Raw genomic sequence first — 27,275 nt, 5'->3', positions numbered from 1 at the left:
ATTGGCTCTAGTGAGTCCCTCACCAACTTGTGTAGATCAACAGGTAAATAAATAGCTTTGCTTTTATGCTCACTTTTCACCACAACAACCATGGCCTCAAACTTGGAGGTGCTAATTCTCATTCCTGCCCTTTGACACTAGTCTACGAACCACTCCAGTGCAAGCTGGGGGCCACCACCTGATGAAGCCAACAGAACCACATCAGCAAAAAAAAAAAAAGTAGAAACAAGATCTTGAGAACACCAAAGTGAAAACTGTTGACCAACCCATAAAAAATATGTACAGGACTGCTGACAAAGGACAGCCCTGGTGAAGTTCAACACCCACCAGGAAGTCTGACCTATATATATACATATATATATATACATACATATAAGGGTCCTAAGGTCTAGCCTTAGGACCCTTACTGGATACAGACACCCCAGGCAGGAATCGAACTTGCGATCCTCTGTCCCAAAGGTGTGTAGTCTAACCACTACGCTATCCAGCTGCTGATCCAACTGTCTGTCACACATGAAGCCCTACCTCGACAGCAAGGGCTGCGAGCTGCTGTCAGCTTTCGACTTTGTCGAATTCACTCGCTCGCTCTTTGTCAACTGATCCTTTCTCCTCATGTGTGACAGACAGTTATATATATATATACTAGAGATGGCACGATACCACTTTTTTATGTCCGATACCGATACCGATATCATAAATTTGGATATCTGCCGATACCGATATGAATCCGATATAGTGTTTTTTAATCAACAAAACTGTTTTTTAAATATCTTGCTATGGATTCTTCGATACCCAACATCCACAATGACGGCGAAACAACTAGTAGCTCAGTGTTCCAACATTCGAAAAGGCTGGGGTCTATCACACCAGGCAAGACCCCAGGTGCAGGCTGTGTAAAGATGCCCCAGAGACAATCCAGCACATAACAGCAGGGTGCAAGATGCTAGCAGGCAAGGCATACATGGAACGCCATAACCAAGTGGCCGGCATAGTGTACAGGAACATCTGTGCCGAGTACAACCTGGAAGTCCCGAGGTCAAAATGGGAGATGCCCCCAAGGGTGGTGGAGAATGACCGAGCTAAGATCCTGTGGGACTTCCAGATACAGACGGACAAAATGGTGGTGGCTAACCAACCGGACATAGTGGTGGTAGACAAACAGAAGAAGGCGGCCGTAGTGATCGATGTAGCGGTTCCGAATGACAGCAATATCAGGAAGAAGGAACACGAGAAGCTGGAGAAATACCAAGGGCTCAGAGAAGAGCTCGAGAGGATGTGGAGGGTGAAGGTAACGGTGGTCCCCGTGGTAATCGGAGCACTAGGTGCGGTGACTCCCAAGCTAGGCCAGTGGCTCCAGCAGATCCCGGGAACAACATCGGAAATCTCTGTCCAGAAGAGCGCAGTCCTGGGAACAGCTAAGATACTGCGCAGGACCCTCAAGCTCCCAGGCCTCTGGTAGAGGACCCGAGCTTGAAGGATAAACCGCCCGCAGGGGCGTGCTGGGTGTGTATATATATATATATATATATTTTGCTGGCAACGCATACTAACCTTTCAGTCTGGGGTACAGGGATCAAAAGGCTCATAGCAACAGGCCAGAAACCCCATACTCCTATGACATATCCCACAGATACCTTGAGGGATGCTGTTGAATGCCTTCTCTAAGTTCAACTAATAGGCAGATGCCCCTACTGTAGATCTTTCCAGGCAGGCTGAGTAGTGTGATCCCCCTATAATCAGCATACACCCTCCAAACTTCCTTTTTAACCTCCTAGGACCTGGCGTCCACATATGTGGACATCACATTTTGGGTTGGACTAAAATACTCAATTTTGCTCTACATGGGCCTGATATCCATTTATGAGGACATTATGCTGCTACTGTTCTATCAAAATTTTAAACAAATATCCTCATATGTGGATCTTATTTTTCTTAGAAACAAAAATAAGGTTAAAAAAAATCTGGTAATTCTTTGTTTTTACATTCATCAGGCCCTAATATTCCCAAATATCAAAGAGAAATTAAAAATGCATGTCGTGGAAGAGTTCGGGTCTTAGGAGGTTAATGATGGGAACCACCACCCCAGTCTGCAACTCCAGAAGCACCGTCCCCAGATCAGAATACTTTATTAATCCCTGAGGAAATTATCTAATTATTGTTTAATTATGTTATGTATTTATCTCCATGCAGTGTTGCAGAGGTGTGTCAACCGAGACACTTGGACAACATCCTAGACCTTAAGGAAATATGAGCCAATCTCACCCACTCCAGTGGCCCACCAGCAAGTTGGCTAACTATCTCAGTAACCTCGCTGCTAGTGATGGGCGAGCCATCCCCCTTACTTTGTTTCCTCTATAAAAGGAGTGTCAGCAGATCCCTGGGAGTATTTCTTTCACCACCTGTCTATATCCTCATTCGAAGTCAACAACACCACACATGCATTATACACCATGTGAGTAGAACACTGCCAAAAGTTTTGAGTTGGTGACCTCTGTGCACTATACACTTCAGCATTCACTGATCCCACTGTTATTTTACATGGCCAACCACTTCTTAGCTGACTTGCTGTCATTCCCAGTCACTTCCAGTTTGTCAAAATACCACTAACAGTTTACTGCAGAATACTTAGTAGTGAGAAAATTTCATGACTGGAGTTGTTGCAGCTGTAGCATACTATCATGGTACCACACTGGCATTCAGGCTATGAGAGCGATCGACTCTTTCACAAAGGTGCTTGATTTTATACACCTGTGACCATGGAAGTGATTGGAATACCTGAATTCAATGATTTGGGTGAGTGAATAAATAATTTCACAATATAGTGTAGCTGCCTAAGATGATGAGCACTCTAACATTAGCTATTAAGGAGAGGCACACTAGTTTCAAATTTTTAGCTCATTTTCCAATTATCCCACTTTGTTTACAGATCTTCATTCATTCTATTAACCAATTATCACAAGTTAGAGAAATGAGTGCAACTAGAGTTCATCCTGTTTACTGTGCTTGTACTCTATTACAGCCATTACTTGTGTAGCGCTGACTCTACTGCCACAAGGATTTTAACACATGCAGCAGGTAATATTTAAGGTAAGGTAGTTTTACCAGGACAATCAATGACAGTTTGATTTGAGGGAATTAGCCAAAATAAAGCCTATCTTATCGAAACAGCATTTTCAGACAGTAATCCATGCCTTTGTTACTTCTAGGCTGGATTATTGTAACGCACTTTATTTTGGGGTTAGTGATGCGTCCATTAGGCGCCTGCAGGTTGTGCAAAATGCTGCAGCACGTCTTTTAACTGGAACAAAAAAGTTTGAGCACATTACCCCTATTTTAATTTCACTCCACTGGCTACCTGTACATTTTAGGATTGTTTTTAAAATTCTCTTATTTGCTTTTAAATCTCTTAATGGCCTGGCCCCCCCCTACCTCTCGGAGCTACTACAACCATATACACCTGCCCGTTCCCTTAGGTCCGCCAATCAGCAACTCCTTAAGGTACCGAAAACTAAGTATAAACTTAAAGGTGATCGTGCTTTTGCTGTAGCTGCTCCAAAGTTGTGGAATGATCTGCCCTTGCATGTTAGGCAGGCCTCTTCTCTCTCTGAATTTAAAAGTCTTCTTAAAACATATTTATTCGCTGAAGCCTTTGGCATTGATTAGAGGGGTTGACTCAATTTGTTTTAACATGTTTCAATTTATTGTATCTATTTATTTTATCGTATCTCATTTTAATTTTCTTTACGTATGCTATTAACATGTACAGCACTTTGTGAAACTCTGGTTTTATGTTAAAGTGCTTTAGAAATAAAGTTGGTATGGTATGGTATGATTACTTGGCATTATACTGTGAAAGCTCTTTGTGCTGATTGCACAAATCAGTAAATTACGTTAAGTTTCTGCAAGTCCCAAGATAATGCATTTAATGTAATACTAACTTTCAAATCCTAAAAACACCAATATAGAACCGTATCACTTTGATGTTTGCTGAGGTGTTGATGGCTGCATCACACATATAAATGTGGTTTTGGTATCAACAAGTCTGTGAAGAGCATCCCTCTTGGTAAAACATTCTGCTGAAGTCAACACCTCAACAAGATTTTGTTACAAGCAGCACTGTGGTGTCAGCAAATCCCATCTTGAGTGAATTCAGCATAAAAATCACAGTAATGCCCTCATCTAATCCAACTTAAAGGTCACCACAGTGCACAACAGAAATGTGACAAATTTAAGGGAATGCGTTTTGCCACAGAAAATGTGCTTCTGCTTTAGATAATAAAGAAAGCATTCTCACAGCTGACCCATCATTAATCTTAAACATCTTTTTGACAGTCCTTCGCCCTTTCCCTCTCTAGTTTACAAGGAAAATGGATACTGATGACAGATGTGTTTTTTTATATTTTTATTTGTTTTTACAGACTTTTGTCACAACAAAGTCAGCAAGAGCATTCTTTTTTTTGTCTATTGCATTGTTGTAATTTGTTTGAAAGCAACCAAGAGGACAGTGACCATTTCATAGCATAAAAGCAGAGGCAGTTTTGACATGCAGCAAAACAGGCAGGGCTTTGAACTGAAAAAACGAACAAGGCAAGGGGAATAAAAAAAAAAAAAAAAAAAAACTAAAAAAAAAAACCCTACCAACAACTTTCAAATCTGACTCCCATTAACCCATCACTTACAACCCCTAGAGCCCATTAGTTACAAAATACTCAGAGAAGCTGCAAGAAAAGAAAAAAAAAAAAAAGGGAAAGGGAGTTTTTGCTCTGAACTCTCACCCAGGGGCGGCAAAATGAAGAAAGTTCTAAAATATCTAATCCTATTATGTGCTGTTAACATTGCTTCAAAAGGGATTGAGTAACACGTTTGAAAATTGCAACATTCAAGTCATTCTAGTTAGCCAGCATGGTGATTGGTCAAAGAATAGAGAATACCTTAATGATGTAAAATTTGTGGAAAAAACACCATTTGATATGTAAGTGATACATCACCAAGTAGAAAAGAAAAATCTGACCTCTGCAGCTCCCTCAGCCAACATCTCTAAAATATTAAGCTTAGATTTGAGGGACAATTTGATCTATCTATAAAAAAATTAAAGTACAGGAAGAGGCCACACATAATGAAATGTTAACATAATTAAACTTAATCTTTTTAGTCTTATCAAGTATAGTGCAGTGCAAGTAATGTTCATGAGAAACCCTGGCCATAAAATACTTAAACTGTGAAGTTGTAAAAATATTAACACACTACTGATCCATTACAATTTAATTTCAGTATTTTTTTACAACACAACTGCAAAAAAAAAAAAAGAAAAAAAAAGAAAAAGATGTGCATTTACTCGTATATGAAAGCTTTGTGTTTGTGTTATAGAGTCTGTTACTAATCTGAGCAGTGTTAAGATCCAGGTTCAAGAGCACTCCCCAAGTGTTTGGTCCCTAAGGGAGACATAACTGACAAGTCCTTCTGTTAAATGGCTAAAAACAGAGGACTAAGGGGAAAAAAAATCCTATCCCAAAAACCTGGGGAAAAGAGAAATTACAATGTAAGGAAGACCACCAGACAGACAAAATGAACCTCCAACAAACAGACAAAAGCATTGTTGAGACAGAGGTTGATCAGGGTCAAAGGGGCAAGTCCATCTTCTCTCAGGAGATCACTGCATCCATTTGAGTGCCCGTTCATACAGCTGCCCAGCCACCTCCCACACTGTGGTGTCTTACTTGAGCAGAGCTTTTATGGGCTCAGTAGCAGCAGCTTCAAGGGCAGTCATGCCGTCTGGTGATTTTTGGTCTTTGTCAGCTCCCTGTGGAGGAGAGGGGACACAATGTTTACTTGGTGCCTCAAACTTTAGTGACATCTGCTCAAACGTGACAGTCAAATAGTGCATTGATAACGCCACCGTGAGCAATGTCCAAAGCTTGCGTGGCTACTTAAGAGCCGTACAGAACTAGTCAGACCCAAACTCCTTCATACACACTTCTTATTCGTTTTACCCACATCTGAAGAACTGGGAAGATTAAGGAAACCAAAACAAGGGATTAAAATCGAAGCATAGTTTTTGGACCCAAATTGCACCAGCTGTGATTTAGTTTTCAGAGCTGAACTGTGTACTCAAAAACAAAACTGTTGGCCAAGCACTGAGCCTTGAGTAGATGCATTTGGAAGCCAAGCTAAAGCGAAATCAGAAGAGGTTTGTTCCAGAAATGGGAAAAGCTCAGTCTGGGGGGGGTGCATACACATCCCTAATGAACAAAATCATTAACATCAGGAATCAGTTGATAAGATTCAACTGGAAAGAGGCCATGTTAGTTATAAAGTATCTCACAGGTTCAATTGTTCTGGTGTACAAATGCATCTTTCACTTTTTGAGAAAGATGAGTGAAAAACTCATAGACAAAAGTTACGGTAGTTGCCAAAGGAAGAGAGACAAGACTTACTTTAGACTAGCCCCTTACTCATTTGAGCTGTGATAATATGTGTATGCTGACTCTGACACTGTGGCTGTGTAGTTATTGTTATACTTTTCTTTAAGCTGCAGGGAGTCCACCCGGAAGAGGCATGTATATTTGGTTCAATTATAGTGCAGAACCAGCACAAACTGGCAGGCATGCCGACGTCCAAACATAGCCTTGCATTCATGGTCCGATTATGAATTTTACATCAGCCAAACCCTTGCATACTCAGGGACACAGGAAAGGTATGTAGGACAATCATGAACACAACAAGGACAAGACTTTCCCTTGGTTGACTGCTTTAGGGACGCAGAAAGGCTGTGGCATAAAAGATCTTTACAGAAAAGTGAGGGTGGTCGTGAGGGTGGTCATTCAGACATAAAGCTGCCACATTCAGAGGCTATCAGATCAATGGAAAGGAGTCCATGACTAAGAGGGGCTGAAGTCACACACACTGAGACACAAATCCATTCAAGCTTTGAGGGATAACAGAATCAATGTGAAGGAGATGGGAGAAGAAATAGCCATTTAGATTAGTATGGACAAAAAACACAGACACACACACAAAAACAAAGAGAGAGAGAAAGAAACAGGCCACATGTTTTAATGCATTTGTAGTGACAACAGATTTAATGGCAAAGTAGGAGTGGAAGGCCTTGCAGTGGAAACGCGTCCCTTTGTTTAGCTTGCCAAGTTTAGCCTCTTAGCAAAAGAGCTTACAGAACCAAGGCAGAGAGAGGCTATTGTTGCGTAGAGAAGCAGGGCATCAAAAACAATGTGCCCCAGTTCGAGTACCCGGTAGCAGGAGGATGGTTATCTGGGAGCAAATTCCATGCCACAAGAGCAACAGAGCATAAAGCGAGGAGAGGGATTTACCAGGGTTGAGTTGGTAACCTGTCACATCTACAGCTCTAATTGGTAAGGAAATGGAAGACAAAATGAGAGATAGCACCCCCCCTATCAGAACATACTTCACATTTCTTGGCATAATGCTCCTGTCAACACTCTAGTTAAACATGTTAGAGCTCTGTTATGCAACACTTGCGGTATGAAGACTAGTGAGACCTGTTCTCTCACTTTTTCAATGTGAATTTTATACATTTTATCTGATTATTCTGATGGTATCAAACATGCCTGTTAGAGATACTAAGTTAAATTTATGAAATTGTCTTTTTTTTAAGCATTCTTGCAAAGGATTACATAATAAAATTCACATCACTCCCATGTCTGTTAAAAATGATGATGGTTGACAGCTAACGTGTCTTAGCTGGGACATAAAACATGGATGCAAGGAGAAACAGTGGAACAGCTCTTTTCAAGGGGAATAAAATCTGACAACCAGCTTCTATAAAGCTCACTAATTAACAAAATTTTTTTAAGTGGGGCCAGTCTTCATTGTATAATGAAGAATTGATCTCACACAAAAGCTGTACATTATCAACTACAAAATAAACAATGACAAACGTTTTTTTTAAGTGAAGTTGTGTGAAATTGAGTCTTTAATCAAATCCTGCAGTGTTAAAAACCCCCAAAACAAAACAAAAACAAAACGATGGCTTTGGTAGGCAGATCTTTCAATTTCTAAATAAATAAATAAATAAAAATACTTCCCTCCCCTACCTTACCTGCAAATAAACAAAGGGTTTCTTCAGTGTAATTCATCTTGTCAGAGACAGGGCAGCTTGCCAGGCAAAAAACAAATTTTTTTTCCCTGATAATAATGTTTTAATCTTTTTTCATTTATCTCAGTTTCAAAGTCTACTCCTTCTAACAAGTTAAACAATTTTTGTTCTTCTGTCACTTAACTTTCCCTGAAAATGCAGATTCATGCATACCAGGTACCTGATAACCAATTACCATAATCTCTTACTCTGATGTAGGGCTGCCACAAACGATTATTTTGATAGTCGACTAGTCACCGATTATTTATGCGATTAGTCGACTAATCAGATAATCATCCACTGGACGTAAAACTACAGCTTATTGCACCAGCAGCATCTGCTCTTATATAACTATCATTAGCTTACAGCTTTAAGCTTTTAAGGTGCTAACTAAAAATAAAGACAAGATGATAGTTTATTCAATTTTAATGAAATTTGCAGATTGTTTCGGTAAAGTTTAATAAACTCCTTGCTATCTAAAATATAACAGGACACCGGAGTATATTCTCCAGCATCTCACACTTCTGATAATCAGCTGTCTGCTTGACGTTTATTCAGCTGTGTAAAAACTATAACTTTAATCTCAGCCAAACCGATTTACTCAGGAACAAATAAAATACTAAAAAAAAGCCAAACAATAACATTTTTAATTTATCTAAGTGACTCATATATATTTAACCTGAGTCGCGAAAGACGGCGGTGGGTTTGAAAACAATTTGCCGGGAGTCCGGTGTTCTCACGGCGCTAGTGACCTAGCCCCCGGCTAGCTATCGAGCTAGTGGGTAACAGACGTCTCCGAAAACGTCGGAGCGCTTTTGAAAATATGTGGTGTCCTGATAAACTGAGCAGATATTTGAGGTTTACACAGCTACATTCTCGCCTGAAAATATGTTAAACGTTTATTTTGTGACCCAGAAAGAATAATAAGAGTAATATTAAAACTAACTAGCTACCGCCATTGTTGGAAACTAAGCTGGGCCGCGCTATGAATTCTGGGACACAGCTGCTTCTTCTTCTTCGGGGTTTAACGGCAGCTGGCATCCTTGTACATGCTGTGCTGCCATCTTCTGTTTCAGTCCGTTATTACACTCTTAAATCCTGCTATTATTCCTGCGTCTTTTGCGATCTTACAAAGCTTCAAACGACACGTCGACTATTAAATCAGTCGTCGACGATTTTGATAGTCGACGTAATCGTGACTAGTCGACAAATCGTGGCAGCCCTACTCTGATGTGCTACTGGGTAGAGCGATATGGCCCAAACTTCATATTTCGATATTGTTTAGCTGGATGGCGATATACGATATATACACCTTGATATTTTTTAAACCAATAAAGTAAGAACAAAAAGGGAGTTCTTAGTCAAAGCCATGTGTCGCAGATGTCACACAGGCACTTTTATTAACATACAGTGTAGATGTACATTTAAAAAAAAAACAAAAAAAAAAAAAAAACTCAGAAATAAATTATCAGCATCTTGATGCTGGCTGCAGGTGAAGCGATGGGGAGGGGGGAGTTGTTTTTAGTGAAGGAGAGAGGCGGGACAGAGTAACGTTGCGTAGAGACAAAAGTGGACCAAAGAGAGGCAAACCAGCGGCTCCACAAGTGTAATTATAACGCAACATAGACTATATCGACATAAACGATATTGTCACATCTTATCTCTCGTATAAAAATCTATCAATCTTTTTAAAAAACAAGATATATTGCCCAGTCTTACTATTGGGAAAAGAGGAGAGGAATGGAGATGATTCTCTTTATCCCTTCCCTTTTCTCCAGCTCTGGAGAGGACATTAGTCGTCGGTTCAGTCCAAACTTATTCAACCCTACAGACTAGAGCTGGGCGATATGACCCAAAATTCATATCTCGATATTTTTTAGCTGGATGGCGATATATGATATATATCTCGATGTTTTGTTTTTTTAAAGCCATAAGGTAAGAACAAAAAGAGAGTTTAGTCAAAGCTGTGTCCCAGATGTCAATCAGGCACTTTTATTAACATACAGCATAGATGTACATGAAGAAATTACTCAAAAATAAATTATCAGCATTTATTAAATAATAATGCTCCATAAATAAAAGAACACAATGTTGTTTTTGTGCATAACAAAAAGCTCACAATTGTGCAGTCAAAATGTAAACTAAAAGACGCTGAGCATAATAACAAAGACAGACAGATTTCACAGCTGCTCTGTTCCCAACTTCTACTGCATGACTGACAGCCTGGAGTTTGAAATCCTCTTTGTAACCGTGTCTCTTAACAGGTGCCATTTATGATCCTTATACACACACACACACACACACACACACACACACACACACAATATACGGTAATATTACGTTGAAGCACAGTACGTATTACTCCGCGAGGCTCCATTACGGTAGCCGTAATGCTAACTTGTGGTAACTCGTTAACAGAGATTTGCAGTGTTCATCTTGTCGTTGCCTGCAGGTGAAGCTATGGGGGAGGGGGGAGTTGTGCTCAGTGAAGGAGAGGCGAGGCCCAGTAACGCAGCGTAGAGACAAAAATGGACGAAAGAGAGGCAAACTTGCGGCTCCACAAATATAATTATAACGTAACATAGACTATATCGATATAAACGATGTTGTCACATCTTATATCTCGTATGAAAATATATCGATATTTTTTTAAAAACTCGATATATCGCCCAGCCCTACTACAGACCTCATCAAAATTGCAAAAAAAAGCATTACATGTTGACTTTAGTAATAATCACTGCCTTCATGGCGACAAATAAGCCTTCTATATAGGGCTGTTCGATATAACGATATATATCGGATGATGATATAAAAACGTCTATCGTTTCATTTTACGCTATTGTTTCGTGGTGTCGCAAAATAAACTCTTTGTGGCAATCTTTTTTCATTGTTCTGATGGTCACTGTAGTGGCTATATTAATTTCTTAAAGTTCTCTATTTCTCTTATATTTTATATAACCACACTACGGACGGACAAGCACCTGTTTTTATGCGTTGTGTTTAGCAATAACGACGGTAAAACCATCGCGTGTCCGCTTGTTTATGTACCACATAAACCTTTCACAATAAAGCTCAAGATCCTGTTGAGACTTTTCAAAATAAACGGAATCACGTGAAAGAGAAGATTATTTACGGATGAGAATTAAAAAAGGAGCTACCAGGTGCTAAAAAATAAACCTTAGACTCAAACGTTAGAACAGGCTTTTCCCCGCAGCACGCCGTGTAATAAATACTCAAAGAAAACGGCGGCCTTTACAACTTATATCTAAAAATTAGGGGTGCAACGATACACAAAATTCACGGTTCGGTTCGATACTTTGGTGTCACGGTTCGATATTTTTTCGATACAAAAAAAATGTTCATGCCTTTTTAATTTGTCATTTATTAAAATTATAAATATATATTTTAACTCAAAAGCACTTCTTCTGGGCTATATTCTCAGCAGCATATTAAACATATCAGGTCCCCATGAGGAGAATCATGTGCTAACAGCTGTCTAAATGACTCGGGTAAAGTTTGTAGCATGCCTGCTTGTTGTTTTTGTCTGCTTCCACTTATCTTTGCACGAGGATGATGTCAGCGTAAATGTGCAGTCATATTCGTTGTGTTTAGAGATGGACCGATCCGATATTACGTATCGGTATCGGTCCGATACTGACCTAAATTACTGGATCGGATATCGGAGAAAAATAAAAAATGTAATCCGATCCATTAAATATCACGAAAGCACCTCACAAAACTTGCAACACGCCGTAACTCACCTCAGAACGTTAGCACGTTGGAGCAGTATGCATCACGTGATAGAGCGGCTGTGGCATGCGGGACCTGTCGGTGGTCTGGATAGCATGTGGAGCTTCGCTAGCAACCCGGCATTTCATCTCCCATAAAGTTATCCCGAGAGAAGTAAAGCAAGTGTGTAAGTCCATCTCTGAATGTTTGTAAAGCATTCCTGCGTTAAGCTTAACAAACGACTGCCTCTTCTTGCTGCTACTTCAATCATGAAACTGCTTAACGATCAGCTGATCGGCTTTTCTGTCGCGAGTCCGTGACTCTAGTTTGCTTTTGGCCCACTTTGCACCAGAAAGAGGAAACCAGCGGCTGAACAACAGCAGCACGTTTAAGCTTGATCAGCTATTGTTAGAATGTATTTAATATTACTTTCTACTCCAGGATCTTTTTCTACGTAGCTGACGCTGGTAACTGTGCAGGGGTGGATCTAGCAAAGTTTAGCCAGGGGGGCCGATAGGGCATTAACAGGGAAAAGGGGGCACAAAGACATACTTTTCTTTCTTATTCTCATTTAAAATGTCTAGCTTTTAATAAATAATTATCTGACACCCAAAGTTTTAATTTGATGTAAAATGAATAGAAGTCAATTACTGTATATAGTAACTATTAAGTCTAATATATATACCCTAGTAAGCTATAGTACTTTTTCCTTTGGGAAGGTACCATCTGTGCAGTCTGCAATTTTGTTGAAGAAAGATGTTGAATCTATTTAATATTTCTTGAAAAATAATTGATTTCTGTGCATTTTTTTTTTTTCACACTGCATCAAATTAAGGTTGATTACGTCGATTAAGCATCATGAGGTGGAGCGTGAGGGGTGGTTCCCTATTTTTTATTTATTTATTTTTATTGTTGCTGGGAGTTGGAACTCTATTAGTTAGGTTGCTTAATATATATGCTAAGTACTCTTTAAAATACCAGAATAGGGAGGATGGTGTAGGTTTAAGTTTATTAGATTGATCAGTATTGCTGAACTATGAAATATTTTTTTTTGCATACAGGTATAACAGAATAGCTTTAGTGTAGTTGTTGTTTTAAACTTGAGTATGAACTTATACAAAATGCAGCAAGATATTTAAAAAACAGTTTTGTTGATTAAAAAACACTATATCGGATTCATATCGGTATCGGCAGATATCCAAATTTATGGTATCGGTATCGGACATAAAAAAGTGGTATCGTGCCATCTCTAGTTGTGTTCCCACTAGTGCTGTCAGCGTTAATCTGGAATGACGTTAACGCCACAACACGGCAAATCTTCGTTAACGAGCTACCGCGGATTGCCCCGTGCGTGGGGCTGGACGGCGTCAACGTGTTAACGAGCTAACTGCGCTAACGCAGTAGTTCCCACCCATGTAATTGAGCATTGCGTGGCACATCTGACATACTGTTTTACTTTTGTCCATGACGCGGTTACCTTCAGGGTCATACCTCACATGAAAACCAAAATAGTTCCAAAGGCCACATCTGAATGAGGGTGGGGGAGGTTCAATTTGCCATGTTGCAAGGAGAGCTTAACTTCTGTCTCGCTAGCTTGTGCCGCACTCAGTGGATCTGTGATCGATTACTCCGCCTAGGCTGCACTGTCGAGCGCAGATCCACTGAGCTCTCAACACAGACAGCATCGTCAGAAGGAAAATTGATAAAATAAATTATTACATATTACATAAATCGATACATATGCGTACCGAACCGAAAGCACTGTATCGAACGGTTCAATATTGATACGAGTATCGTTGCACCCCTACTAAAAATGTATAGTTTCATGCATCAGTTAAAACACTCGACTCCAGCTACATGACACGCAGCCGGAAACACTTCCCGCAAGACGAGTTGCCCGAGATTCACAGAATTTACAGAAAATGTTAAATTTTTGTGATTTATATCGTTATCGGGACGATAGAATTCTTATATCGGGATATGAGATTTTGGTCATATCGCACAGCCCTACTTCTATATAATAAACACAACTGCATAATTTGTACCACTATATTTTAGGTTCTACCATTCTCATAATCATTACCTTCTCGTCACCAAACATACTGTCAAAAAGTGTATACTGGAGCCATGCCAGAGATAATGCTTCAAATCCGTATTTATGGTCGAGTTCCAGTAATAGTGCTGGCACAGTCTTCCTTTTTTTGCCTTTCAGGATACACCACGCTACCCCAACGGCCAAGCAGCTCACTGGCACGCTCCTGACACCACTTAGAGTAATGAGCTTTACTCAACTTGAATAATGACCCCACATGATCACCTCACTGTCCAAACACTAGCCAGTCAAAGACGTTGATGGCCAATTGAGACACAGACTAATGAACAAGAATAGACTCCCAGCGTGTCTCCAGTCAAAATAAGATACATCATCACCCTGGATTATACAGCTACACAAAGCAGCAGTGGGTCAGTAATATAATGCCACCAACATGCCAAAATGTCCATTAAGTTTTCATTATGACTGTTGTGAATGGAATGCATAAGTCTTCAAATATTGAGCCAAAGCCTCACTCAAAACCTATTTGAAGCACAAGATTTTCAGACTATTGACCTGCTGTCCGCAATCAAACATTACTGAGCAGTTAAAAGGGCAAATTTTTAACACCCAGCGATAAGGATAAGATCAATACATGTATTACAACAGGATGTGCCAGAAAGGCTCTGGATGAGATACGGTGGGGGGTGGGAAATAAAATCTAGAGGTGGGGGAAAAAAATCGATACTGTGTAGTATCGTGATATTTTGTTTGCTAATAATGTATCGATACAGGGACAGCAGAAATCGATATTTTGTTACAAAAAAGGTTTTTGTGCTCTGACTTCAGAGCATGTTGATCCTTTTTCTGAGCAAGAATCCTGACATTCCTTCACTGTCCAAATGTGTTTAACTTTTTTTTGGCAGCAATAAACATGACAGTTTACTTATTTTAATTTAAGACATGTTTTATTTTAATTAAGTTTAAAACTTCTTTATTTAATGTAAAATTATATTTTGTTTTAATTTACTTTCAAATTCTTCAGTTGCTGAAGGGGCTGCATAGTTTTCATAAATTGCATAGTTCAGAATAGCTATAATTGTACCAGATGGTTGCATTCAGTTAAGTTGGACTAGACTGTAATACAAACCGTTCAGTTTGTCAACAATAAAACTGACTGAAATGAGAGAAAGACTGAGTGTGAGACTTTGATATTAGATAAAATGAATATTGATAAAGTTTACCTTTATGTACAGAATCTGAATATCGCAAAATATTTTAAAAAATTGCAATAATATCGTATCGTGTGTTAAGTATTGTGATAATATCGTATCGTGGGATGTTTGGTGATTCCCACCTCTAATAAAATCCTTTTATAAGTTTATGGTAATCTCAAAATATGAAGCAATAAAGACCGCAAGTGTGCACTTTTACCCCCCTCCAAAAACAAAAACACTTCAGTGACAAGTGAAAGATGTTTTATACTAGAGTGTGTATATATATTATCTATATAGTTAGGATAAATGTTCCATCCATTCTTTGCATAAAGGGCAGAGAGAAAAAAGGAGGAAATCTTTAGGGATGTAAAAGACACAAAAACAACAGGTACTGACTTCAAACAGTACTGTACTTCTTCCTAGACAATAGCAAGTTCCCATTAAAAGAAAAATGTGTGTGTATGCCCTTTTATTGCTGACCTAAAATTTACTGGCTGGTCTTTGCAGGCTGTAGTCAGCACTCTTGGCCAGGATCTTACAGCTGGGTCACCTTTGGGGTAATAATGGCCTTTCATAATTCATTAACAACAACAACACGGCACACAGTTGGGGGCAGGGGTCAGCTTCCATGATGCACAAGGGAACCACGCCATTTTTAATCTGCCAACACAAGAATGTCTGACAGTCCAACAGTCACAATTCAGTATTCTCAGTGGGCTCCTTTTATCCAGTGTAATGTGGCAGCTGTGCACAGCTACAGGTGCTGCCAGACAGAGTGGATTTACACTAGCACTATCATTGGTGTAGCTCTGAAATATCTATTAATCTCATGTTGGGATACATGGGAAGTTTTCAAAGCTTTCATATGGATATACTGAGACCTGCTCCCTGTGGCAACTATTAGCATCTAGTGTTAATTATTGATGGTACTTAGTTGGAATTATTATAAAATCAAGAACTGTGATGAATTAGGACCACCTGTCTTGTCCGATATGATACTAGCTTTTTGAAAGTCTACCAGTAGCTGGATAATTCATGAGACTTCAGTTTAAATTTACAATTGTGATCTACAATGACTATGAAAACAAGACAATCAATGTAAAATTATTCATATTTCCTCGTCATAGTCCTTGTCATAACAAAACTCATTTTACTTGTGTAATAAATCACTCACACACTTTTTCTTAAGTTGCTGTGCTTTCATCCCTCTCTAAAACAAAACTTACCCAAAGGTCTTTGATTTACAAAGATGAGGCACTACATGATACAGCTGCCTATTTTAAATGCAGAAGAGCTTCTGACTCTCAGAAGGATGTTCTGTGACTGGCAGCAGAAGAAATTAAGGAAAATAAATGCCAATAATGAAGTCTTTTTTTTAAAGAGACAAAATGAGCTTTTAAAACCCAAATTTCTCATTGTAATGTGAAAGTGAAATGTGGCTGTGTGATATTAACACTCTTAGGGACATTAAATGCATCATCTAGTGACAGCTCAGATCTTAACTTGAAGTACACCGCTTAGTTTCAGCAAAGAAATCATTCTATAACGTGTCATCTTTCAATGCTTAAATAATAGCTCATTGGATATAAATATGGTCTATGGTAGGAATAAAAAGCTCTGAGTCAAATGTATACTTAAGTCAGAAACATGCAATGTCAAATGCGTGCTGACATGCTAGCAACTTTTATAGCAAATGACTTGCTGTATATAGTTTCTTTTTCCTGTCCGTTATTTCCTTCAGTTTATCTTAGTGCTGATTGCCAGCTGACAACAGTTTTCCGCTCTTGGCTGACTAGTTACAAGATTCTGGTGCCTTTGTTGATAGGCAGGACAGAGTTTGCAGCTGCGCTGCCAAAAATGCAGGACTAATACAGCTGATGGAGCATACCACAACCATGCCTCTCTAACCAAACACTGTTGTTTCCCCATATACAGATTATGGTTTCCTCTTTTAAAATGCCTTCTTCAAAGTCCCATTCAACCTGTGAACCTATTAAAAAGTCTGTCTGGCTGCTGGCAATGAGATTGTAAAGACTGCAAAAAGTGACTTCCCCATTCTGTAGTGTGACCCCTCCCCACTTCCCATTACTTGATGCTACTGTGAAACAACTGTGTAGAGGAGCTTTCATTTACCCTGCCTCATTAAGCCTGGCTGGAAACAGACAGCTGCTCACTCACCCTCAGGCCCCTGATTCTCACTCTCTCTCTGAATTCTTCCCATATACACATAACAGTCTGGAGCAGCCATTGAATGATGCTTTTTCATGACATGATGCAGTCTTCCACAATGCAAACTCCACTCAATCAGTGGTGGTGTACTTTTGTCAATTTTTATAGTTTGGCTTGAAATTTGGAAAATGACACATTTGTTTGAAGCACATTTACAAAGCTAAGCTGTCCGACTGAAACATCCATGTTCTTTGCATCATTGTTCAAATAAGCTTTTTTTCCCCCACTTAAATTTAATAATAAACATGTACCGAGATAGAGGACCCAGTCAACTATATACCTGCCTGCTTCTTTAAAACATCATGAGTGTTATAAGGTGGAGGGTAGGGCTGGGCGATATGGCCTAAAGTTCATATCACGATATAATTTGAAGCATGTGCGGTAACGATATATATCGCGATATTCTTTTCTTCTGTATAACGTATTTTCCACACTATAAAGCACACTTAAAATCCTTTAATTTTCTCAAAAATCGAGAGTGTGCCTTATGTATTGTGGAGATACAGAAATTATTTTATTGCTGCCATATAATCTGCATCATTATAATTGCATTAATAACATTCTTTACAGCATTATTTCATCTAATAATATTTCTCACAGTATTGATACTGCATTACAGTTGTTTATTGAAGATGTCCATTTGAGGATCCTTCCATTATGTTAACTTTTATTACAAGTACGGTTAGAAGTATTTTATACACATTGCATATCTGTGCTTATTTTGAGTTGATGTTCAGTTCATTAAGGGTCTTAAGCTTCACTGGCATGACTGTCCAGGTGATACATGCTGAGGGAAACTAGAACATAGAAGGATAACTGCAATGCATGCTTACAGTACATATAATACATATAATCTAGGAATGTGTCCGGCCTGAGGCCTCAACTCATTTGGTGTCTTACTATATTTTATTCTACTTGGTAACAGACGACCAGAGTCAATAATTAGCCTCAGAGACCCCGAGGGCTTGAAGTTTATTACCTTGTATGGAAGGTGTTATAGAAAAGAGAAGTTCTATGTCTGATTATAGCTATTAAAGATGTACGATTAACTGTGACTAATGTCTGGAACCTATTTTAATCTGTCATTGACGCCATGGGGGGGCGTGTACCCCACTGCTTTATAAGTATCCACAACATGTATTTTGGTTAGAAGACATATGTTGATGTTTTCTCCGGGCTGTTAATAAACTCATCGTTTGATTGCACTTTTCTGGGGCCTCCGTGGTTTGTGACACTGCTCTACATTGATTGATTTCACGACAGTATGAATTCTGGTTGTGCTTACTGACCTCGAACCGATTTTGGCGTGCAGAAATCTGTTAAAAAATATTTTAGTACAACTTTGGTAAGCCGCACTGCTTGATGGATTGTCAGAGCATTACGGCTGCCGTAGTGAGGAGCTTTGCGGAGTAATCTGGGTCCAAAACTCCCCCTTCAGGTCCCAAAGTCAAACGAACACTAAGAGTTAAAAACTGTCTAAATTCCTTAATCTTTAATAAAATCATCAGCGTTGCTGCTTTAGCAGGTGTAACAATTAAGTTTAACATCCATTTAATTTATTAAATTTAACGGAGTTAAAAGTTAGAAAGGAAGTTAGCTCCCTAGTTTCCACCTAAACATGACATACCATGTTCTGACTGAGAGATTTTTGAAACTAAATAAAACGTACAGCTCTGCTACCACTTCCAAAATAAATGAAGACAGAAAACTAAACAGCAGTGGCGTTTGTAGGGTTACTGAAGTTGGACTACCTGGTATATAATGTTGTGCTACGTGATTGCTAGCGACACAGCTATGTTAGCATAACATTAGCACAGTGAAGCTGAAGGATGAACACCAACTTTTTTTCCACTCATTAAAAGTTAACGTGAGGGATTCTGGTGGTCAGGGACAAATGCAATCGTATAGCAGGATGCTATACATGGGGCAAACGTCAGTCAGGAGAACAACTAAGACTATTCATCCACAATATGAGGTGAGTTATTAATATACTGCAACAACATGGGAATAGAAAAGCTACGAGAGAATTCAACATTAATGAATCAATGTTACGGAAGTGAAGGAAGCGCAGTTTTTGGCTTTCCCCATATTTCAAAAGTGCCTCATCTCTTTGCTATGACTGTCGCCTGGCATAATTTGCAGGTGATAATGGTTTTAGCCGCTGCGATGCTTTAAACCAAAACAGGCGCAGCTTGATGACATCATCAACATGCGCTATCGCGATAGAGCGGTATAGTCAAAATCTCTATCGTTGGCCAAATTTATATCGTTTCTATCGTATATCGTTTCTATCGCCCACCCCTAGTGGAGGGGTACACAGAAAAAGATATGTGTGTGTTAAAATGAATGTGTGACATTCATCCTCCACAGGGCCATCAATTCAACTGCAGTCGGGCTCATTTGGTCAGTAGTGAAACAGTAGCTACAGCTGTCCTGATGGGTAGAAGATGTGTCATTATGCCAGGAGTGCATACACTTTTGAGTCTAACATTCAGGTAAGACATGCAAGAAGAAACACTGACTTTGTAAAAGAAAGCTCACCACTTACAAATGAGTCTGTCTAACTGTGAAGGAACTGCAGAAATGTGTATTCTAAGGCCAGATGACGCTGGATAGATTGGACATTTATTATAGTATTCCTGTTATTATGTTGTAGTGTTACAGCCAATGCCAGCTGTGCCTGACTCTGTTCTGTGCCTCTCCTCACAGCTGTGACTAGATCTGCACATAGCAGCATGTATTTTTTTGGACCCAAGTAGCATTTAAGGTACTTCCAGAGCTAAACACCTTAGGGAGGCTAATGTGGAGGGATGGAGCAGAGACTTAGATGAAGCCAACGGCAGTGCTCCTATGAATGAAAGAAACAAACAACAAAAAAGCAAGTGCACAGCAGCGACAGTCTGCGATGCTCTATGAACATTCCAGCACAGCCTCCATAGAAATGTGTTAAAGGGCTTTTTGTCCAATGAGTTACCTCATCAGCACTCATGGCTCACATGGAACCACTGATACATCAGCATGCACTAGTGGGTGAAAGACACCAGTGCACTCCTTTGTGCAGATGCTTACATACGCATACATGAACGCAATCAGGGCACCAACCTTTTCTAACAGGAGCTTGACACATGAGAGATGACCCTCAAAACAGGCAGTCATCAGTGGAGTAAACCCATGTTTGTCTGGAGCCTGTGGAAGAAGAGGATGAGAGAGGAATGAGTGAGAAGAAGAAGACTTTTGGTCTTTGGAGGGAAAGCAAAGATTGTATATTGTTACACTTTTAAACTCTTGTTTTAAAAAGAAAAAAAAAGTCTTTTGATTTGCAGATACCAATTTTCAGAGGGTGAGATGCACCGTGCTGATGTGAGTCTTCCTGTGCAATGAAGATTTAGAGACTTCCTACTCCTGATCATTAGAGTTAAAGCATCCATGTCTCATTGTAAATTACTAACACATGATGCTTTCAAGGTAAAAAGCAATTTAAAAGACTTTTGTTGAATCAGGCCACTACCACACCTTCTGAAACTACAAGCCTCAAGGGGCCATCAAGGTTAAATGTGAGAAGGGGTTTTCTAGCATAGAAAATTTGGGGCTTTCAAAGAGGTTTTAGCCTCACACGAAAGGAAGATTACCTGAACTACTACTGAACTTTTTTTAAGAGGGGCTTAATTTACTAAGCATAACAGGAAATGCATAGACCTCTGTTAAGTAAGGCAACACAGACTCACTGCCCTAACTGCAAGCGGATCAATTGTGGTTATGTGCGTCTCATGAGAAGCCCACTATGACCCATAAAAAACCCCTGCTGAGGCCTGGCCAACTCACTGGTAAAAAACAGCCAATGAACAGTGGGTAGAAATGTATATGATAAACTCCGTTTTATTAAAGCCAGGTTGCTTTTGTTTACACAAATAATGGTTTGTTTCTAACCAGACATTAGACAGTCAAAGGAAGGAGACACAGGCTCTGTTATTTTTGTGGTCACTGTAGTGCTGAGCAGTAGGCAAATTAATGCAAAAAGAATGAAGCTGAGATAGTTGTAACTCTTACATTGATATCTGCCCCCTTAGAAATGAGGAACTCCACCACATCTGTCTGACCGAAGTCTGCAGCATAATGCAGCGGCTTCCTCCCACCATCGAGGGTCCGGTTCACATGCTCAGCCTAGAGAAGGGAAAAAGTACACATTAACAGGGATGAGATCGCCTAACTTGGCATTGCCACAAGCCAGTATGGGGTCTCTTAGTTTAAAAAAACAAGACAAAAACAAAAAAGAAAACACAAATCAAAGCCCTTCAAAAGAAGGTAACATCTATTAAATCATTTTTTGCTGCTTGGACCCATAATAAAACACAAATTGGTCCCAGCGAGGGCTGTCAGTCCTGACTTTTTCCCCAGAAGTATATGAATAATTACTTGCCTGTATAAGGACGAAGGGAAGTGAAGCAAGAAAAGCATTCATCAGCTCAGAAAAATGGGTATACTATCAAGAATATAGAAGTATAGGAAGCCCTAGAAGATGCATTAATATCTTGTAACACAAGACCTTCATATTATAAACACCTAAGCTGGGGATGAAGGCTCAGGTGTTGGTTCTCCTGGGGCAACTAAGATCAACATTAATGAGATAGCAATAAAATGGACAGACTAGGCAAACAGCATTGAGAAATACTGTGCATTATTGATATCAAAACTGTATGAGATTACATATGACCTCAAGTTTTTACATTATTATTAATATTATAGTCATCTCCTGACTCTAATTCCTACATTAAATTTGCTACAATATTTACCATGAAAGCATAAAATGAAGACTCAACCTGCTACGGATCTCCAAATATGAATTTTTCGAAGCAGACACATTGAATTAATATGGCAGTAATGTCACATATATATTTAGTTTCATGAAATAACTGTTGTGAAAGGACTCAATATAATCTTGTACATAAAATAAATCCAGTTTTATGTAGACCTAAAACCTTAAGGTTACACTTTGGAAAAAAAACAAAACACCACATTTCTTTTTACTCTGCCATTTCTTGGGGTCAGATGAACATGGTCAGTTGCACACAAATTCTGTTCTATTACCACTAGATATTTCTGAAACAGAATCCACACCGCAGCACTGCCTTATCAAAAACATCCTTGTAGGTCAAATTCAACATACTGAACACAATGTTTGACCTTACCTCTCATCTTGCTAAGTCCTGTAGCTGATTGATATCAAACCTCAAACTTCTCTAAAAATGTTTAAATGTTACTTTCAGTGGTTGATAAAATTAAACGTGCTCCATTTATACTATAGAAAAAGGTTAGTTATTTTTATCTACATGTTTCGTCAATGACACAATTACAGCTGAACACAAGAAACCTCACTTCTCAGAAGTCACCAACTGTAATCATGAGCTCGTGTCAATCATTTGTAGTGGTGGTTTATATCAACAGTTCTTACAGTGCGGTCTTCGCCTCCTGCAGTTAACACACGCACACAAAACTTCACACAGTCCCTCCTACACTGGCAGCTCAAGTAATTGATCTGCACAACACTGAACAACAATTTGTCAGGAATTTGAAGAGGTCACTAAAGCTGCCCTTTCAGGAACACTGAAGGTTATTCGGTATGGCTACTAATAAAATAATAATAATGGTAATGTGGGAACTAGGCAGCAAAAATTATCAGTCCGAGAAGCTTCTTCAGTTCTAAGGTCAAATGGCGGACAAATCTGGGATTCGCCGCCATTTGACCTTAGAACTGAAGAAGCTTCTCGGATGAGAGGTGAAACGTCTTCAAGCAACTTAAAGAAGTCCAGACGCTTTTCTTTGCAAGCTCCTTTGATTAATACATATTATTAACAGGGCAGTTATTTGTGTCTAAAAACTTGTGCTTTTCTTGACGTCACAGACTCAAGTAGGGCTGAACGATATATCGCATTTGCGATAATATCGCGACATGATCAAGTGCAATTTTCTAACCGCAAAGGCTGCGATTATACTGCGATTATAAGGCTGTCCAAATTACTACCATATCCCAGAATTCATAGCGCGGCCCAGCCAAACTCCAGTTTCCAGCAATGGCGGCCGCTACTAAGTTTTAAAATTACTCATACTAATCTTTCTGGGTCACAAAATAAACTTTTAACATATTTTCAGGCGAGAAAGTAGTTGTGTAAACATCAAATATCTGCTCGGTTTATCAAGATATCCCATATTTGCAAAAGTGCTTCGACGTTTTCAGAGGCGTCTGCTACCCACCAGCTCAACAGCTAGCCGGGAGCTCGAGGATTACTGATGCGGCCGAGAACGGCACAACTCCCGGCACATCATTTTCAGATCACCGCGGAGTTTCGCTGCTCGGGTTAAACGTAATATATAAGTCACTTAGACAACCTAAAAATGTTATTGTTGGGCTTTTTTCAGTGTTTTGTTTGTTCGTGAGTAAATCGGTTTGGCTGAGATTAAAGTTATTAGATTAGATAAAATAAAACTTTATTAATCCCCCGGGTGGGTTCCTCCTTGGTTTTCACACAGCTGACTAAACGTCAAACAGAAAACTTATTAAACAGAAGTATGAGACAGTCGAGAATTTACACCAGTGTCTGGTTATATTTTAGATAGCAAGAAGCAGACGGCCGAGTTTATTAAACTCCACCGAGACAGCGGTGACGCTAATCAGAACTAGCCTTCTGATTAGCTAATCAGAAGGCTAGACCGTCCAATTTCACGCCTTTAAACTTTAAAGGCGTGTTTGTGTGTGTGTTTATACAATTGCTATTATGTTTGCACTTTATGTGTAATGTTACTGACTGCAGAGATCAGTAAGATGTGTGTATTTTTTTATTTATTAGTTTTATTTATTTAATATTATTTTTTAATTGAATGACTGTCTAGTAGTTCACAGATGTCGAAAAACTGAGTGTGGTAAAGCCACTGATTTTTTTTTATGTATATTTCTGCAATCTGCACATTGTACTGACTTTCATTTTAATGTTTACACCAGGGTTCCTTGTCAGCACTTTATGCTCAGATGTTTGTAAGCTAAAAATAAACTATTGTGTATGTTCAAATATACTGTTGTGATTGAAGAAGTTAAATAAAAATGTCAGTCATCAATTCATGCATCACCTCATGTCATCATAACAGAGGTCTGTCTTCCAGGAAAGAACAGTTTAAAATTAATGTAATATAGTATTGGCCATACTATATGATGTATTGCTTGTCTTTGTTTAATAATACAGAAGACAAAGACCTTAAAAAAAAAAACGCATATCGCATCGCAATCGCAATATTGGGGCAAAAAAATCGCAATTAGATTATTTTCCATAATCGTTCAGCCCTAGACTCAAGGTGAAAAAAAAAAGGAAAAAAAAAAAAGAAATCTATCAGTGACTACATAGAAACAGTGGCAAGCACTTTATGGTGCCAAGTTGAACAAGTATAGCGTTACCTCAGACAACCTAAAAAATAAATTAATTTTTTCTTCTTTTGCTGTATGTAAGAGAATCTTAAAATATGTCACATACTTGGAGACGGTATGTATAGTTTTGACCCTGTGTGGAAAATTGTATGCTGTAAAATTATTCCACCCTAGAAAAAGAACAGTTGAAATAAATAGTTAAAAGTACCAAATTACCATGACGATCACGATGAGTGTATGTAAACAGTCATTTATACAAACACGTGATTAATAGTTGATGACACAAATAGAACAAGACACTAAGAAAAAAGAAAACACTTCTGTCTTCCCAAAAGTCACCAACATCCTGAGCATTATCAGTCTTTAAGAGTTTGATCAAAAACTATATGTAGTTTATGTATATATATGTATATGACAATGACAATAAATAAATACTACTACTACTAGTTTCACGTATTGTAAAACTTACATTGGAAACTAGCATTTTACAATTTAAACACATTAGTGAGCTCTACTTTATGAGGAAGCAAATATAGATTCAGTTAGTCATTTGTGGGAAACAACTGAGTGTAAATCATGTGGCAGTAAAACTATCCAGCTACTACCCAACTACAAAATCCGAATGCAGGCGTGTTTCCTAAGGTAGCTGTTTTACAGAAACATCTCTGCGTGGTAAGCATAGGCAGAAACCTTCTCATCAGGCTGCTCCAAAAAGAGCATGCTGGCATTAACGAACGCTGCAGTTGCTGTTAGCCAAGCCTCCATCTCTTAGACTACAGCTGAGACCACCGCCCACTAAAGCTGACTAGACACTGGCCCTGTCTGCTCGATTAGCCGCTAGCATATAGCTAGACATTTGCCTCAGCTCTCTTAACAACACGCTTATAGAAGACTGTAATATGCGTTTTCTAGTAACGTACATACTGTGCTTAAAACACCCAGTTACAGTAACATTGTTACTGGTGTCAAGAGCCGTTACCCGTGTTACGTACCAACAGATACCATAGTTGGTTAGCTAACCAACAAGTTGCTCTCAGCGGAAAGTGATAATGGATTAACTTTAAACACGTCTCGTTACCCGTAAGACGAATTAAAGCCAGTTTAAAGGTGCACACATTACCGTTAATGTTACAGACCCAGAATGTCCCAACAGCTTTTCAATTCTGGATTACCTAACTTAACATTGCCCAACTCCAGCTAACGCTAGCTCGCTAGCAGCTCTACGAACTAGCGTTGATTACCTTAGCTATGCTGACTGTAGTCAAAAAAAGCACAACAGTGGGCAAGTCAAATAACAGCTAAATTACCGTTTGCAGTGTGGCTTTGACCTCATCCAGGTCCCCGGTCTTCAGTGTCCAAATCAGATCTTTATCGCACATCTTTTTGTTGTCGGTTCGGTGTTGCACCTTCCTTGTTGTACTGCCGGGGGTTTGACAACTTATCTGCTAGTGTGTTAAAAGTTAGCTAGCTGAGGCTAGAAAACTACTACTCTCGTCGAGGCTAATACAGTTTCAGCTAAATAAAAATACTCAGAATAATAATTTTTGTTCGATATGGCGACTCAATGACGAGTGACGGGGAAAAATGGTTCACGAAAAGTTCTAAACGGCAAAGTAGCAAACAGGTATCCGCCTTTCTGCAATCCAGAAATATTTCCGATGCCGTTACCCGGAAGAGAATATTTATGGAGAAGTTTATGCTGTTCTGTGACGATAAGGAGTTACTTAATGCAACGCATATGACTCGTCAGGATTTTTGAATATCCTAATTTGTAACAATTATTTACAGTTCCTGAATAAACATATACAGAAAAGTATAATTAAATAAGCTTCTATGTTACCATGTAAAGTAAAACGGAAATTCGTTCCTTATCTGGTTCTGCATTTAAGTTTTTTCGCACTTTGTCTTCACATCTGAGTATACACCGTTTCACTGTTTTTCAGAAATGTTTAACTGAAAAAATTTAATAATAGAAATAATAAACAGACAAAAACATTCAACTCCACTACAGTTAACGATGTAAGAAAACAAACCCATATGCCTAGTTACAAAATCCAAATGCAAACTATATTACATTCTTTTTACATTGTCATGTTAAGCCATAGCGCCACAGTAACCAAGGGAAGTCAAAATTATAGTTTCACATGTCTTTAAATAGCTATGACCAAACACCATATTCGTTTTTCTCCAAATTGCTGTGAACTGACATGGCCTTCAACATAAGTTTAATTTTTATTCAGAGCACAGCCTGGGTTTGAGCTACATTATTTCCACTTTAAAGCAGTCCTTTTTTTTTATCTTCACATGTAAGTGGTTTATTATTAGAACACAAAAAACACCTGAAGATATGTAAAAAAGAAAGACGTCACATATACTTAATAGCCACTTTATTAGGTATACTTGTTCACCTGCTTACTAGCACAAATATTTAATCTGCTAATTATATGGCAGAAGCTCAGCGCATTTAGACCTACAGACTTGTTCAAGATGACCTGCTGAAGTTCAAATCAAGCATTAGAATAGGGAAGAAAGGTGGTTGGAGTGACT

The 27,275-nt window shown here is 39.0% G+C and overlaps 1 protein-coding gene across 1 annotated transcript; it reads right to left on the bottom strand.

Annotated features, from left to right (window-relative positions):
- Positions 1-4,639: 4,639 nt before the first annotated feature.
- mtpn (myotrophin) lies at positions 4,640-26,378 on the bottom strand. Its single transcript, XM_085375988.1, has 4 exons — positions 26,036-26,378; positions 21,365-21,478; positions 20,420-20,503; positions 4,640-5,800 (listed from the first exon to the last, which is right to left on the bottom strand). Exons 1-4 carry the CDS (start codon positions 26,105-26,107, stop codon positions 5,714-5,716), a joined length of 357 nt encoding a protein of 118 aa, XP_085232114.1. The 5' UTR covers positions 26,108-26,378; the 3' UTR covers positions 4,640-5,713.
- Positions 26,379-27,275: the final 897 nt, after the last annotated feature.

This window comes from Diplotaxodon limnothrissa, linkage group LG17 (genome assembly GCF_057381915.1).
Source record: "Diplotaxodon limnothrissa isolate DT_005_m linkage group LG17, D_limnothrissa_male_GT1.1, whole genome shotgun sequence".
NCBI classification, from domain to species: domain Eukaryota; kingdom Metazoa; phylum Chordata; class Actinopteri; order Cichliformes; family Cichlidae; genus Diplotaxodon; species Diplotaxodon limnothrissa.
The sequence above is the reverse complement of the archived record's forward strand: the minus strand, read 5'-3'. Positions and strand labels throughout refer to the sequence as shown.

Bases quoted from the DNA above. Each gene is read 5' to 3' on its own strand.
- mtpn (XM_085375988.1), bottom strand. From the start codon at position 26,107: ATGTGCGATAAAGATCTGATTTGGACACTGAAGACCGGGGACCTGGAT. The intron at 20,504-21,364 runs GTAAGAGTTACA...CTTCTTCCACAG, and splicing joins CTAAGGGGGCAGATATCAAT to GCTCCAGACAAACATGGGTT. The intron at 5,801-20,419 runs GTTGGTGCCCTG...TCTCCTCCACAG, and splicing joins TCAAGCTCCTGTTAGAAAAG to GGAGCTGACAAAGACCAAAA.